General features: G+C 29.9%; 4 protein-coding genes across 4 annotated transcripts; 2 read left to right on the top strand and 2 right to left on the bottom strand.

The window, feature by feature from the left end:
• Positions 1–228: 228 nt before the first annotated feature.
• Positions 229–1,029, bottom strand: LOC103576973 (histone H3). The gene has a single exon (XM_014444267.2). The coding sequence runs from the start codon at positions 993–995 to the stop codon at positions 585–587; it is 411 nt and encodes a 136-aa protein (XP_014299753.2). The 5' UTR covers positions 996–1,029; the 3' UTR covers positions 229–584.
• Positions 1,030–1,295: 266 nt separating this feature from the next.
• LOC128667254 (histone H4) lies at positions 1,296–1,986 on the top strand. Its single transcript, XM_053736856.1, has one exon. It carries the CDS (start codon positions 1,322–1,324, stop codon positions 1,631–1,633), a length of 312 nt encoding a protein of 103 aa, XP_053592831.1. The 5' UTR covers positions 1,296–1,321; the 3' UTR covers positions 1,634–1,986.
• Positions 1,987–2,078: 92 nt separating this feature from the next.
• LOC128667293 (histone H1-like) lies at positions 2,079–3,247 on the bottom strand. Its single transcript, XM_053736855.1, has one exon. It carries the CDS (start codon positions 3,173–3,175, stop codon positions 2,504–2,506), a length of 672 nt encoding a protein of 223 aa, XP_053592830.1. The 5' UTR covers positions 3,176–3,247; the 3' UTR covers positions 2,079–2,503.
• Positions 3,248–8,247: 5,000 nt separating this feature from the next.
• Positions 8,248–15,290, top strand: LOC103580207 (putative gustatory receptor 28b). The gene is made up of 4 exons (XM_008561879.1): positions 8,248–8,321; positions 13,596–13,667; positions 14,611–14,700; positions 15,195–15,290. Exons 1-4 carry the CDS (start codon positions 8,259–8,261, stop codon positions 15,252–15,254), a joined length of 285 nt encoding a protein of 94 aa, XP_008560101.1. The 5' UTR covers positions 8,248–8,258; the 3' UTR covers positions 15,255–15,290.
• Positions 15,291–15,293: the final 3 nt, after the last annotated feature.

The following is a 15,293-nucleotide window of genomic DNA, read 5'->3' as shown; positions in this document are numbered from 1 at the left end:
TAAATAATTTGTCTTGGAACTTAAAATTAAAATAATTCGCGTATCTCAAGTTGAAAATTAATATTTTAAGGAAATAATTTTCAGGCATAGATGGAAATTTTTATGAATAGAAATAATCGATTTTGATGTCGCAGGTTCCGATAAAAAAAAAAAAAAAAGAATTTTGACTGCGTCGGTATCTACGAGTCAATGGAAAAATTTATAGGAGTAAAGGCAATATTTGCTGAGCTGTGATTGGATCGAGCTAACTGATGGAATATTATAACAATAATAATTATGTCGGTAGCTTTGAACGAATCAGAAAGCAGTAAATGGTCAAGACAATTCGATTTTGATGACAATTCGCACATTTGAAAGTGAGAAAATAAGTTGTAATAATCATCAAAATTGATACATATATGGGACATTGGTAAAATTCATTTTTAAGGTAAACGAAAATATTACAAGTTAAGAAAAAAATTAAGTGGCGGGGTATAGGTTTGAAGGGACGTAATCGTGAGAACTCAAAAAATTTTCTTCGTATGAAAAATTTGATGGCCCTGAAAAGGGCCGTTTGGTTTATTGGTTTTTGATGTTAAAATAACTTAAGCACGTTCTCCTCGGATACGACGAGCCAACTGGATGTCCTTGGGCATGATGGTGACACGCTTGGCGTGGATGGCGCAGAGGTTGGTGTCTTCAAAGAGACCAACTAAGTAGGCCTCACTGGCTTCCTGGAGAGCCATCACAGCTGAACTCTGGAACCGGAGATCAGTCTTGAAATCTTGAGCGATTTCACGAACCAGGCGTTGGAATGGCAGTTTACGGATGAGAAGTTCCGTGCTCTTCTGGTAGCGACGAATTTCACGGAGAGCTACTGTGCCGGGACGGTAACGATGAGGCTTCTTGACTCCTCCGGTGGCTGGCGCACTCTTACGAGCGGCTTTGGTAGCCAATTGTTTACGTGGAGCCTTTCCACCAGTTGATTTACGCGCAGTTTGCTTAGTACGAGCCATTGCAAGTTAGCGAGAGAATTAACGTGACGATACGTTCAAGAGATTCGGACGAATTAAAAAAATGGCGCCCGTTTTCGCCTTTTTGTCAACTTTCTCGCCGCGTGGCGCATTCTGATTCGTTAGTTTTCGGTAGAGGGGAATAATTTAGCGAACGTCTCTGCGATTGGTTCAAATCGAAAAGCGGGAGAAAAATTGACCGCTTCGTTGGAATCAAGCAGAGAGGGAAATCGTAAGAAAGTGCTTAAATACGGCTATTTTGGATTTCGAACTCATAAATTCTCTGACTCTCGTCGAGTGAACGTCTCCGCTTTTTTCAACTCGTGACAATGACTGGCCGTGGCAAAGGAGGAAAAGGATTGGGAAAAGGAGGAGCCAAGCGTCATCGTAAAGTTCTTCGTGACAACATCCAGGGAATCACCAAACCAGCTATCCGTCGTCTGGCTCGTCGTGGTGGAGTCAAGCGTATCTCTGGTCTGATCTACGAAGAAACCCGTGGAGTTCTCAAAGTCTTCCTTGAAAACGTCATCCGTGACGCAGTCACCTACACCGAGCACGCCAAACGTAAGACCGTCACTGCCATGGACGTTGTCTACGCTCTGAAACGTCAAGGCCGTACTCTTTACGGTTTTGGAGGTTAATTTCATCACTCGACTCTGCTTATATCAAACAAAACGGCCCTTTTCAGGGCCACCAAATTTTTTATACGTGAAAAATAATCAAGTTGTCATTTTCAATCCTCACTGACACTAGCTTAATAAAAATTTTACCTCAATTCATTTAATATCAATATCCGATCATCTACTTCCAGCGTTCGCAAACATCTACTTACATTTTCAGTGTCAAGTAATTCAATTTTTTTATTGTCTATGACCAAGAAAATTATCTGCACATAGCAAGTCATTAATTCTTGCAAATTTCAAAAGCATAAATTTACTTAAGGTTTTTTAGGGTTCTGTAAAATATTGGTTTTACTGACTTGAAAATTAATGAAAATAATTACGTAATCTGTCTTACTGAATCTAACATATTTAAATATTTGAATCTATATTTTAATTAATTTTGGTAATAATTACTAGCGTTCTATTGACATTTTCAAATTTACAGAAGCAAACCCATTATTTTTTATAAAATTACTTGTCATTTTTAAAACATTTATTTTAAATAATCAAACCGGAAATATGGAGCGAGATGAGAATTTAAAGCTACATTAACAATATTGTTGCTCAATTAATATGATCATCATTAAAAATCTGAAGTATCAAAAGAAACTTGGTCATTTGTCTAAGGAATTGAGTAAAATTATCAAAATTTATGTAGAGGATATCATAATGTTAAATAAACTTATTTACTAAATGTAATTGTTAAGGATTAAAGAGAGGAATATTGCGGGTTATCGATAACTTAAACTGAATTCAAATAATCTCGAAGAGTATTTTACGTTTTGAAAAATTTGTTTGGCCCTGAAAAGGGCCGTTTTTTGTTTTAATTTATAACGATGAATTGAAGATTTATTTTCTGACTGCAGGTGCTTTCCTGGCTGCAGCTTTAGGTGTTTTTGGTGCAGCGACCTTCTTAGGTTTAGGTGATTTAGGTTTAGCTGTTGGACCTTTGACTGCTTTCTTGGCCTTTGGTGCAGCAGATTTAGGTTTAGCTGGTGCTTTGGCAGCTACTGGTTTTTTTGCTGCAGCTGGTTTCTTAACTGCTGCTTTTTTAGGAGCAGTGGCTTTCTTGGCTGGAGCTTTGGCTTCACCGGAAGTCTTCTTGACTGCTGGTTTCTTGGCCGCTGCAGGTTTCTTCGGTGCAGCTTTTTTCACACTAGTTGCTTTTAGTTTGGATGCAGCTTTTTCGACGGCAAGTTTGAATGATCCAGAAGCACCTTTTCCTTTGGTTTGAACCAGGGTTCCCTTGGTGACGGCTCCCTTCAAGAATTTCTTGATGAACGGCGCTTGTTTTTCAACGTCGACCTTGTAGGTTGCAGCGATGTACTTTTTGATGGCCTGAAGAGATGAACCTCCACGTTCACCAAGAGTTTTGATGGCAGTTTTAACCATATCAGCAGTGCTCGGATGGGTTGGTTTGGCCGATGGTTTTCTGGCTTTCGGTGCTGCTTTTTTAGGAGCGTCGACCTTGGCAACAGTCTTTTCTTCAACGGGAGCCGGAGACACAGATGTTTCAGTCATCTTGACAAAATTTATCGCGTATTACTTTTTACGAAAACGAGTAAAGAGTTTCAATAATCTGACGTTATTGATAGTGGCGCTGCCGTCCAACGCACACTAATCCCACACTTTCGCGCGGACCATGGAGACAGACTGCGGCATTTATCACCAAAATCGTGCCACAAGTTTTTACGCAACAGTGTCCAGTCCTCATATTTATTAAAACTTTTTTAAATAAACCCATAAAAATTTTCTATTTTAATTCATTTTTCCTTTCAACAAAATGTCTAATAATAGTTTTTAAAAACTCATATCCCGCATAAACTTACAAGATAACAAAAATATTCGATATTTAACCAGGACAATATGCCTCTAAGGGTCATGTATGTTGCACTAATTACCTAAATTAACAATAATCCAAGTACACAATTATTGTAAAAATAATTTTAAATGATACTTGAATGTTTATTGGAGCCATAGAAATTTTTAAATCTATTAAATAAAATTTTTATACATAGAATATTAATATATATACCCGAGTGTTCCGAACAAATTGAACATATACCTGCAAATAATCTGCATTACTCTAATAAAATAATATTTCCAGTAAATAAAATTTTATTTTGCCCTTCATTAACAATAATTATATTTTCTATACAATTAATGTCATAAATTTTTTACTCACACGTCTCATATTTATATCTGCAGAGCTTCATGTCCGTCTTGCTTATTACAACTCGCCCGTATGAAAAAACAATATATGGTTAAAATATATAAAATCGTATATGTTTGCAACAAAAAATATATGATATATTATATTGTATATTATAAAAAATCATATAGAGATTTTCACCGATTTAATATAAAAATATATACAGTATTAAATATATGTATTCCATATATGTAACTTATATGTTTTTTATATTAAGCCATATATACATTCACATTTATCTTATAATATATTGTATTGATATATTTCCTTTTATATTCAAAAAATATAAAATTTTTATATGAAATGAAATATATGGTAGCATATAATTTATATTATATATGGCACATATATTTTTTTTGTTATATTTTAGCATATATCTTATTCGGTGTATATATATGTATATGATTATATATATATTTGCGTCAAATTAACTAATTTTGAAAATTTTATCTGCAATTTAAAGAGTATATTAAAATTCAAATCTAATTTAATTGGAGTAGATCATACGAATAAGAAACTTTTTTTTCTATACACAATATAAATATATGTTTTTATATATGATCAGAATATATTTTTCATATATGATAGAAATATATATTTTTATGTATGAAAAAAATATAGTTTTTGTATATGACAAGAATATATATTTTCATATATGATGAAAATATATTTTTTGTATGTGATTGACATATATATTTTATATATACTAAACATATACGGACTCGTATATGATGAATATTATATTTTTTAATATAAAAAAAAATATATCAGAAAATATAGTTAAATTCACTACATATATTTTCTGATATTTATCATATGTTTTTACACAAGTTTTCACCATATATGTTATTTTCATACGGGCGTTTATCTGAGTTTAATCAGACATATTTCATTAATTCATCTTTCAGTTTATCATATCTAGTTATCACAAGGGAATACGTTTTTACTTAATTTATCATCAATAAAAATTTTCATAAATTCGATAAACAGACAGATCCAGTAATTATTTTTTTTACGAGTCATCTTGCGTTTTCTAAAAAAAAAAAACAGTCACGATTGAAATGTAAATTTTTTTTCAGTATAATTTCTATCATTTACTGTTGACATATATATTGACATATATTTATATCAATCAATTTGGTGTTTATAGAAAAAAATGATTTTCATATTAAATTACACTAAACATCAAGTAAAATTAATACGAACAATGATAATAATATTTAAATTACTCGGACTCGCGCCATTTACTACAGAAATAATGCCAACAGTAACAAACAAGAGGCAACAATTGAAAGTAGCATTTAATTACTCATTCATAGGGTCACTTTATAATTTAATATTATCTGTGTATTTTTTATCAACAATCTACATTTTTACTCTGCCGAGCAAACATAAAAATTTACCTACTATCGATCGTTTCGCACGGACAAGTTTAACAATAATCGAAAATTCTATTTACACAGCCATTATTTTGTCTTTTTGTTTTAAACAAAAAAAATATATTGAAATAATAACGCAATTGTTACAAGTCCAAAATAACTTACGCTTGAATGTACTGGTCCATAAAATAAAATATAACAATATCACATTATTGATTTTAATATTTCAAATAACAGTCACGCTGATGCTTTTTATATCTGAGATTTACGCGGATGGTTACTTGAAATTATCTACTCTTGTTCACACAGTACCGACACTTGTTATTGCAACTACGGTAATTTCGTATACGAATTTGTTGATAATAACATTCAATTTATTTAAAATTGTTAATAAGTCATTTAAAAGAGTAACTAAGAAAAACGAGTGTGTTACTGAATATGAAATTGAGAAAAATAGACATAGTTTCAGAGAATTAGTTTTACTCCGTGAAACAAATCGTGAGATCTATCATGTTTTGAAAAAAATAACGGGATACTATTCAAAGCCCATGCTGGTCATTGTTGTACATTTTTATGCTTCAGTAACGTACAGTTTTTATTTATTAGTATTAAAAATTCTATCATCGGTTAATATGACGACGAATGGATATATACTTCAGTCACTATGGATGATTAACTCTGTTATTCCTATTATATATATTACTAGTTATATTAGTAAAAATATATCTGAGGTTTGTTGATTAGATGATATTTTTTTTCTAATATTTAATTTATTTCTTACTTTTACTTTAATAATATTTGAAAAGCAATATTTGCTGTAATAATGTTTCTCTCTCTCTCGTACTGCTGCTATGGCAATATTTCCCACTCCCATTAGGTTGCTATGGTAACCCCACACTCTCATTCAGCTGCTATGATGACGCCCCGCCTACTCCCATGCAGTTGCTATGGTAACTCCCCACTCTCATTCAGTTGCTATGGTAACGCCCCTTTCCCACTGTTGCTATGGCAACATCTCCCCACTCTTGCAGGGTTGCTATGGCAACATTCACTTCTCTTACACCGTTACCATAGCAACGAATCCCCTCCTCATTTCAGTTACTACAGCAATATCCTCATTCTACTTTTATTAAAATGTCACTTCTTTAAAAAATTAAAAGAATTATAGTTCATTAACGAAATTTGAGTTTGACAATTTGTCAAAAAGTAAAATTTAATAAATAAATTGATTGTTGAAAATTATACATTTTTACTTGATTTATATTAGATGGAGAAGACTGGTGACATAATTCACACGATAATAGACGATGAAGAAACGGAGAAAGAAATTAAAAATGAGGTAATTAGTGTATTTATAAGAAAAGAAAAAATAATTGGCCGCCATCAACTAAGTATAAAAAAGTGTGTAAAATTTTTTTTTGCAGATGGAGGAATTTTCAGTGGAACTATTACATCGTAAGATTAAAATAACAGCTTGTGAATTATTTTCTCTCGATGGCACTCTTTTGACTTCGGTAAGTTATTTAATAAAACGTGACTTATTATCACGAGTAATTCAATTTTAATAAGTGTGTTTTTTTTAGATTTTCAATACAATGTTGACGTTTTTGACGATAATTTTGCAATTTCAATTACCTAAGGCTTGAAAAGTGTTGAGTGAAGTTAGTATTAAAAAACAAGGAAAATAAAGTAATTAGTTTATTTAAATAGTTATAAATATATGTGAATTTTGTACTTTTGTTCTAACATCCATTAATATTCTACATTTTTTCTGTATCTGTGGAAATAAAAATCTCAAAAATATCTTTATTTGATGTATTTCACATAAATGTTCACCGAAAATTGTAATAAATATGAAAATGCGAAACTGTTGTCATTAATATTTTCTTTTCTACATAATAATCTATTCACATAATTTTTTTACAATAAACAATAATAGTAGTAGTAAAACTCGACATTTAAATTAAATATTTATCAAATAAATTATTCACCCCCACATTTATTTTACTTCTCACCATGTTTGGTTGTCTATCTATCAATCAAGTTTACAACAAACAATTTAGTACTTAAACTTAGTTTTTCAAATAACCCAGAAAAATAAAATATGACAGTGGCCAGTAAATTAAAATTTTTAAATCTATTGATAATTCGCGCGATTATCATAATATTCAAATTACTTGGACTCGCGCCTTTTTTGATTAAAATAAAAAATCTAACGCATGATAAAAATAATTACGACATAAAAGCTTCAGTTTCACTCAGAGGCTTTGCTTATAATTTTTTATTAATAATTTATTTTATTTACTCGACAAGTATCGATTTATTATCAATAGGCGATAATTCGATTACTCATTTAAATAAATTTGTACGTGAGTTCATAATAATTTTCCGAAGTGTTTCCATCATAGTAACATTAATTATCTATAATTTAAAACAAAAGTCGGCGGTAAAAATAATCAATGACTTTTTGTTAATAGAAAATTTTTTTTTTACAAAATTAAATTATAAAAAATCAATTAAAAAATATTTATTATCTTTTATTGTAATAATACAATTATTAATTATAATTGCTGTAGTGATACTAGAATTAATTAAAGGTAATTTTAAATTGCAATTAATAGTAATTAAAAATTTGATAACTACGATAATTATTGATTTATCATTGATACAGTATATTATTGTTTTATTTGTTATTTGTTCAAAACTAAGTTCATTGAATGAATTATTTTCGCGGTTGAAAAAAAGTAATAATGAGTATGAAAGTAATTTGTTTATGATAATAATGAATAGTGACGAAAATGATTTTAAAAGGATTAAAAATCTAGAGAAAGGACATGTTTGTGTATACAAAGTGTTGATTCGCGTTGGTAAATTTTATTCGCGATCTATTTTACTTGTTTTGATATATTATTGCATTGTTATTATTTATGGATTTTATTTATTTATAATATCGAGTTTTCTGGGTGAAAAAAGTGAGATATTTACGGTCGATAATAGTTACTGTTTTTTTTTTATGCTGGAACATTTGTATCCAATTATTGTACTGACAACTTGTGTTACAATAATTGATAAACAAGTTGGTATTTACACGGAGAGAAAATTATGGTAACTGTTCCTAGTACGTTTATGAAATATCATCCCATGGCGTTATGGTAATGATTACTTGGGATTATGGGATATAGACCCATACTTTCTGGGAAAAGTTTCCATAAGTATGGGAACAATTCCTATCATTATGGTAAAAGTTTCCATATCGCAAGTGAAAGAATCATGGTAATGATTACCATACTCATAGGAATAGTTCCCACAAGCAAATAGTAACCGATCCTATAACCACATTGTAATGGTTCCTAAGTGTGTATGGGAATAAGACCTATATATTATGGTAACTATTCCTATAATATTATTATAAACATAACCATCATATTATGGTAATGGTTACCATAATATTATGGTAATCATTCCCATAATATATGGAAATTATTGCCATGATATTATGGTAACCGTTACCATAATATTATGGTAACGATTACCATAATATTATGGGAACAGTTAACATAATAGTATGGGAATGGTTATCATAATATTATGGTAATAATTCCTATAATATTTAGAAATTATAATAATTTTTTTAACTTCCCGCTAAGAAAATCGACGATTTTCAAAAATTTCGGGAAGTTATTGTTTTCACCGCGATTTTCGAAAATCGAGTTTTCATCAGATGTCGACGTTTTGAGGTCCTAGGAAGCTATTCTGACTATCGTTAGAATGATGTCCGAGTGTGTGTATGTATGTGTGTGTGTGTGTATGTATGTAAACTCATTGTAACTTTTGAACTAATGAATCGATTTGGATGGTTAAGGTGGAAATCGAAAGAGATTGCTGGCCATCAACTTTCCTAAAAATTTCAGATCGTTTGATCGAATAGACTCGAAAATATTTGCGAATTACGAAAAAAAAAAAATTTTCTTTTGAGTTTCTTATTGATTTCTCAAAAACGACTTATACGATCGACTTAAAAATCTGATCAGCTCTAGTACTCAATGAAACGCGTTGATTGCCACTTCAAACATTGAAATCGGGAAATTCGTTCGAGAGTTATCGCGGGAGAAAGAAATGGTAAAAAACGGTTTTTTCTAAATATTTTCGAAACGACTGACGCGATTAATTCCAAATTTTTTTTTTTTAGTTTTCCATTGATTTTTCAGAAACAACTAATACGATCAATTTCGAAATCTGATCAGCTGTAGAACAAAATAAAACGCGTCGATTGCCGCCTTAGCCATCTCAATCGGATAATTCGTTCGAGAGTTATCGCGGGAGAAAGAAATGGTAAAAAACGGTTTTTTCTAAATATTTTCGAAACGACTGACGCGATTAATTCCAAATTTTTTTTTTTTAGTTTTCCATTGATTTTTCAGAAACAACTAATACGATCAATTTCGAAATCTGATCAGCTGTAGAACAAAATAAAACGCGTCGATTGCCGCCTTAGCCATCTCAATCGGATAATTCGTTCGAGAGTTATCGCGGGAGAAAGAAATGGTGAAAAATAGTTTTTTTACGAATATCTTTGAAACAACTCTACAAAATGATTCCGAAATCTTTTCAGCTTTAGAATCTATTGAAACGCGTCAATTGCCACCTCAAACATCAAAATTGGATAATTTGTTCGAGAGATATCGTGGGAGAAAGAAATGCTAAACATGGTTATTTTCGAAAATAATGGTATACATAAGTATTTTCGAGCTCGAAGAACTCGAAAATGTATGTACAGCGATGTTTTCGAGCTTAAGGAACTCGAACACAGCGGGAAGTTTTGGGGCTGGCCCGTAGGGTCAACCGATAGACGAATTTTTTTTGTAAGAAGCGTTTTTTTTTGTATATTACAAAGTTTTAAGTATACAAAAAAAAACACTTATTACAAAAAAAAAATTTATTATAATTTCTAAATATTATGGTAACAGTTACCATTATATTATGGTAATGCTTACTGTAATATCATCGTAACCATTACAATAATATTATGGTAACCATTACCACAATATTATGGTAATCATTACCATAGTGTATGGGAATTATTACCATAATATTATGGTAACTATTATCATAGTTACATGGTAACGATTACCATGATTCCATAGGAACTATTCCGATACCATATGGGAATTATACCCATAATTATAGGAATGATTACCATAATATATATGGGTGCCGTTCCTATAATCAACATTTGAAAAAAACCGGTTACCATGCAGTATGGGAACCATTTCCATAATATATTGTAACTGTTACCATAATTTTCTCTCCGTCTAGTATTATTATCCCGTAGAAATTGAAGGCACACTTTGAACCTGAATGACCATTGAAAATCAACGGTAGACTTTTTGTGATAATCATTGTAAAAGCTTGAAATTAACCAATTTGTAGACTTACAAAGGCGTTAATTAGACCTATGAAGACATGTATCATAAAACGAAGAAACTCAGAATTTTTTACATAGGGGTGTGCAAATAGACGAACAATTCGATTCGAGATTCGCCTCGAAGATTCAAAAGATCTGAATACTTCGAACTTTGTAAATATGAATAAGTAAAATAAGTGAATATTCACTAAATCTAAGTGTCAATCAAACCACTTTTTAAAGTTAGTGGTTCGGTTTGGACTTGGAGTTAGTAAATATTCATTTCTTTTCATTAATTTATGTTTAGAGAGAAAGATTCGAATAGTTCGAATTTTTTCAAATTTCGTGTTCATTTAATTTATGATCATATGGAGTATTTTCAGATACAAATATAAATAATATAATAGTTTTTTAATTTAATAAATCCATAAACACTAAATTTTTCAGATGTAATAATATTATTTACTTTGTAAACATAGTAAGTGAAATTGGTGAAAATTCAGTAATTTGATGTGCAAACCGAACTACTTTTTAAAATAAGTAGTTCGGTTTGCACTGAGAATTAGTGAATATTCACTTATTCATTTTCATTTCACTTATTCATGTTTAGAGAGTACCGAAGATTCGGAAAAATTTCGAACTATTCAAAATTTTTGAACTATTCGAATATTTCAAACTATTGGAAGTTTTGGACTATTCGAACTTTCGAACTATTATAATCTTTCAAATTATTCGAAACTTCGAAATATTCGATTCGAGCAAGATTCACAGAACCCTATTATTTATCCTACACTGTGAAAAATTCCCATTAACTTTTACTATGGGTGCATTGTAACCCCGGACCATAAGAAAAGTGGTGCAAAATTTACAAGTGTCCCATAGTAAACGTATGCGCATAGGTCCCAATTGTGTCGTCTGCGCATACCGTTTACTATAGGACACTTGTAAATTTTGTACCAGTTTTCTTATGGTCCGGGGTTACAATGCACCCATAGTAAAATTTGTTGGAAATTTTTCACAGTGTACGGAAGAAATGACTGGCATCAATTCTCCAGTAGTCCGCCCCGGGTCGAAATATTTGGACTGATTTTAGTCTAAGTGCACTGCATTTGGACTAATTGGTCTGTATTTAAACTAGTTGATCTGTTTTTGGTCTTTTATAAAAATTTTAAGCTGTATTGATCTGCTGTTTTAAAAAAACAATTGCGATACAGAAGGACAAAACTAGATTAATTCTGGAACTTAGAAAAATTTTTGTTCTGAAATTGTGCAAGGACAAAACTAGATTAAATCGTGGACTTATAATAATTTCATTTATGTCTAGAAAAAATTTATAAAAAGTATTCTAAGGTCTAGAATGGATTTTTTTTTGTTTACTATTTATTTAGTGTCTTTTGTTTAAAAATGGCGGCAGTTAATGATTATCTGACAGCTATATTTTTTAGTTGTCTTGATAGAATATTAATAATATTTACCGAAAGTAGTAAAATTGGCGTTAAAATCTCAACAAAAATTTCTTTAATTCACTGAATAAAATCGAAAAATATTCTGACATTAAAAACCGTATCGAAATATTCCTCTGTGATATTGTAATACGAAATAGCAACAGCACGTTTCAAATATCAAGAAAATTTAAATAATCCTCTATATCTAGATAATCCCGAATCACTTTCCATGAGCAGTAAGTTTAATTGAACTTTATTCATTCTTGTTATTTTTAATAAATCATGTAGTAATTAATTTTGTCCATAAATGGAAATGATAATTTTTTTTCTTAATTATTTGTTGAATTCAAATTTATTGCTTTTATATAACGCTTTTAATGAAGCAAAGAATTGAAAAAAAATTTTGTCACGTAATTTTTTTTTTTTAATTAAGATTACTCAGTGTCGCACAATCTTTGAGTTCCTTAGAATAATTCATTTTTTAATGGCAAGGTTTTTCACCAATTATTCTTTAAATTAAGATTTTCTTTCATTTTGAATATAAACTTATAATAATAAATTTCTGTATTTATAAAAATATCTAACAGATGATGATAAGGAATTGAATAAGTTGGAGGTAGAAGAAGCCAGAGAAAAATAGTTGATCATTCTCAGAATGTATGTTCAAAGAGAGTCTCAGTTACTAGGGTGCACTATCAGAAGAAAAGAAGGAGGATAAAGTTAAATTTTTTTAAAGTAATATCTATATGTTAATTGAGGCTAATTTATTTATTAAATAAATATTATTTTATTTCAATGTGTAAAAAAATATCAAACTTTCATTAATTTTTTTCTTTATATTATTTATCATTATAATTATAACAAAAAAATTTTAATCTGTTTTTGATCGAATATAGATCAAAATCAGACTAAAAATAATTGACAGAAAAAGTCTGATTTTGATCTAGATTAAAACAAAAACAGACTAAAAACAATTGACAGAAAAAGTCTGATTTTGATCTAAATAAGAATAAAAACAGACCAAAAATTATTGAAAATAAATCTGAAAATAGTCTAAATAAAGAATAGTAAGGGCAAAACTAGATTAAAATTCACATATTAATTAAATATCAATAAAAAATAAAATTGAATAAAAATAACTTAAAATTTTTAGTTGATTAAAAACAGATCAAATTTTTCGACCCGGGGCGAATTTAGCAATTTTACTTTTTCGTAAAAATTTTACTTTTTGTAAAACTGCTTGCAAGTCCTTCGTTCTGTTAAATCTAGGTACGTTCATTTCACGATTTATGTTTATGCAAATCTAATTCACGCCACCAGAAGTCCAAGTAGGTTCAGTTCAAGCTTTTGTAAGTCTAAGTAGGTCCATTTCGAGCTTTTACAATCATTATGTTCTGAAAATTCTAATGTAGGTTTTCAATTCTCTTTTAGGTTCAAAGTATGCCTTAAATTTCGACTCAAATTATTAATTATTATTCTTAATAATTATTATTATTTACAGATAAATAAAACCAGTTTAATTGTTCATAAATTGATTCCAAAGTATAAATGTAACATGAAAATAAAAAATGAGGTAATAAATTTAATTACAAATATGACCTGCATAGAATAAAGAATAGTAGAAAAATTGAGTGTAAGCCCAAAATTTATTACAGTTTCAAATCTTAGCAAAGTACCTCTACTTCGAAACTGTAAAAATTACTTTCTAAAACGTCGCAATTATTACAGTTTCATATAAAACTTTTTTCGACCTTAATAGCAAACACATTTTCATATAACCCTTATTAAAAGAAACGATTTTAAACGATTCGAAAAAAAAAATTTTAAATACTTTTTAATGCTTTTGAATCGCCATTCTTATGGAAGTTTAACATTACAAATCGTTTCTTTCAATCAGGGAAATTAGAAATTGTTAAATTTGGTATCTATAATTGTAATTACCTAGACAGTATTTAAATCGGAATGACTGCTTTACTTGGTCTTTTTGAAGACGTCCTCAAAAAGTCTTACTATGACTTCTTAAAGGTGTTATTTTTAAGAACTCTTAATTAAGAGTTCTTGAAGATTCCATAAATAAACATCAGTTTTGTGACGTCCAAATATGTTATTTTTTAAAATTTCTTTATGAAGTCAAAATTAGGAGCTCCTTAAGAAGTCACGGCAAATTCATAATGGAGTCTTATTTACGAAGTCAGAAAAAATAACTCTTTTTAAAGACGTCTTACTGAGTTTGCTAGGTGGCTCATTCGACATCTTGAGAACTTCTAAAAGACTTCTTTATAATGTTTAATAAGACGTCCAAATCACAAAGTAGAAACTCATTCAGAACTTATTAAGACGTCATTTTGCTATCTGGGTATTTTTGCTGTAAGAAGTAGTCGTAATTATGAAAGTGCAAACTATAATATTTGAAGTTTTTTATATGAGGGCCCAGTTTTTGCACAAAAAACCGTAATTTTTACTCTGGTCTTGTTTCCATGTAAATTATTTTTTTATTTTATTGGTTTTTATTACAGCTTAAAAAATTTTCACTGACATTGTTGCATCGTAAAGTACAAATAACCGCCGGTGGATTGTTTTCTCTCAATACCAGTCTATTAACATCTGTAAGATTGATATAATTTTTATGGAACCAGTATCGAAATTTGAAGTTTCAGTGTCACTATAGCCAGTCGAAAGTTGATAATTTCAGTCCGATGCTGACTGAAGGCTTTCCTAATTTAAACTCTGATACTTGTCATTTATTTAATAGTCATTTCAAAGCATTAATCTTCTTTATGTAAATGACAGTTCTGTGATTAAGTTTTATAAAAATTAGTGTCAATAATAAATAGTATTACGCTAATTGTTGATGACACCATCAATCTTAAATTAACTTGTATCGACACTGAAATTTTAAGTTCCAATGCAGGTAATTAGGAAAAATATTCTGTAACTCGGAATAAAACACGATTTCAGACTGCGGGTAATGTCAGCCAACTTCACCCTGGTCTGAAATCGTTTTGTTTCATCCCATGTCACACAATATACTATTTAATTTTTAATAAAAAAATAATTCATTACTTTTCCAACCAACTGATAATTTTTAAATTTTTTTAAGCTTTTTGGCGCGGCCATAATTTATACCGTGATTCTTATTGAGCTCGATAACGACAAGTAAAATATCTGGCAACTTTTCAAGGTGTTTATAAAAAAATAA

This window comes from Microplitis demolitor, chromosome 2 (assembly GCF_026212275.2).
Source record: "Microplitis demolitor isolate Queensland-Clemson2020A chromosome 2, iyMicDemo2.1a, whole genome shotgun sequence".
Lineage (NCBI taxonomy): Eukaryota > Metazoa > Arthropoda > Insecta > Hymenoptera > Braconidae > Microplitis > Microplitis demolitor.
Note: the sequence above shows the minus strand (reverse complement) of the source record. Positions and strands in the feature narration are given on the sequence as shown.

Coding starts and splice junctions, on each gene's coding strand:
- LOC128667293 (XM_053736855.1), bottom strand. CDS start 3,175: ATGACTGAAACATCTGTGTCTCCGGCTCCCGTTGAAGAAAAGACTGTT.
- LOC128667254 (XM_053736856.1), top strand. CDS start 1,322: ATGACTGGCCGTGGCAAAGGAGGAAAAGGATTGGGAAAAGGAGGAGCC.
- LOC103576973 (XM_014444267.2), bottom strand. CDS start 995: ATGGCTCGTACTAAGCAAACTGCGCGTAAATCAACTGGTGGAAAGGCT.
- LOC103580207 (XM_008561879.1), top strand. CDS start 8,259: ATGCTGGAACATTTGTATCCAATTATTGTACTGACAACTTGTGTTACA. Junction 8,322..13,595: donor TTACAATAATTGATAAACAA/GTTGGTATTTAC, acceptor TATTATTTACAG/ATAAATAAAACCAGTTTAAT. Junction 13,668..14,610: donor ACATGAAAATAAAAAATGAG/GTAATAAATTTA, acceptor TTTTTATTACAG/CTTAAAAAATTTTCACTGAC.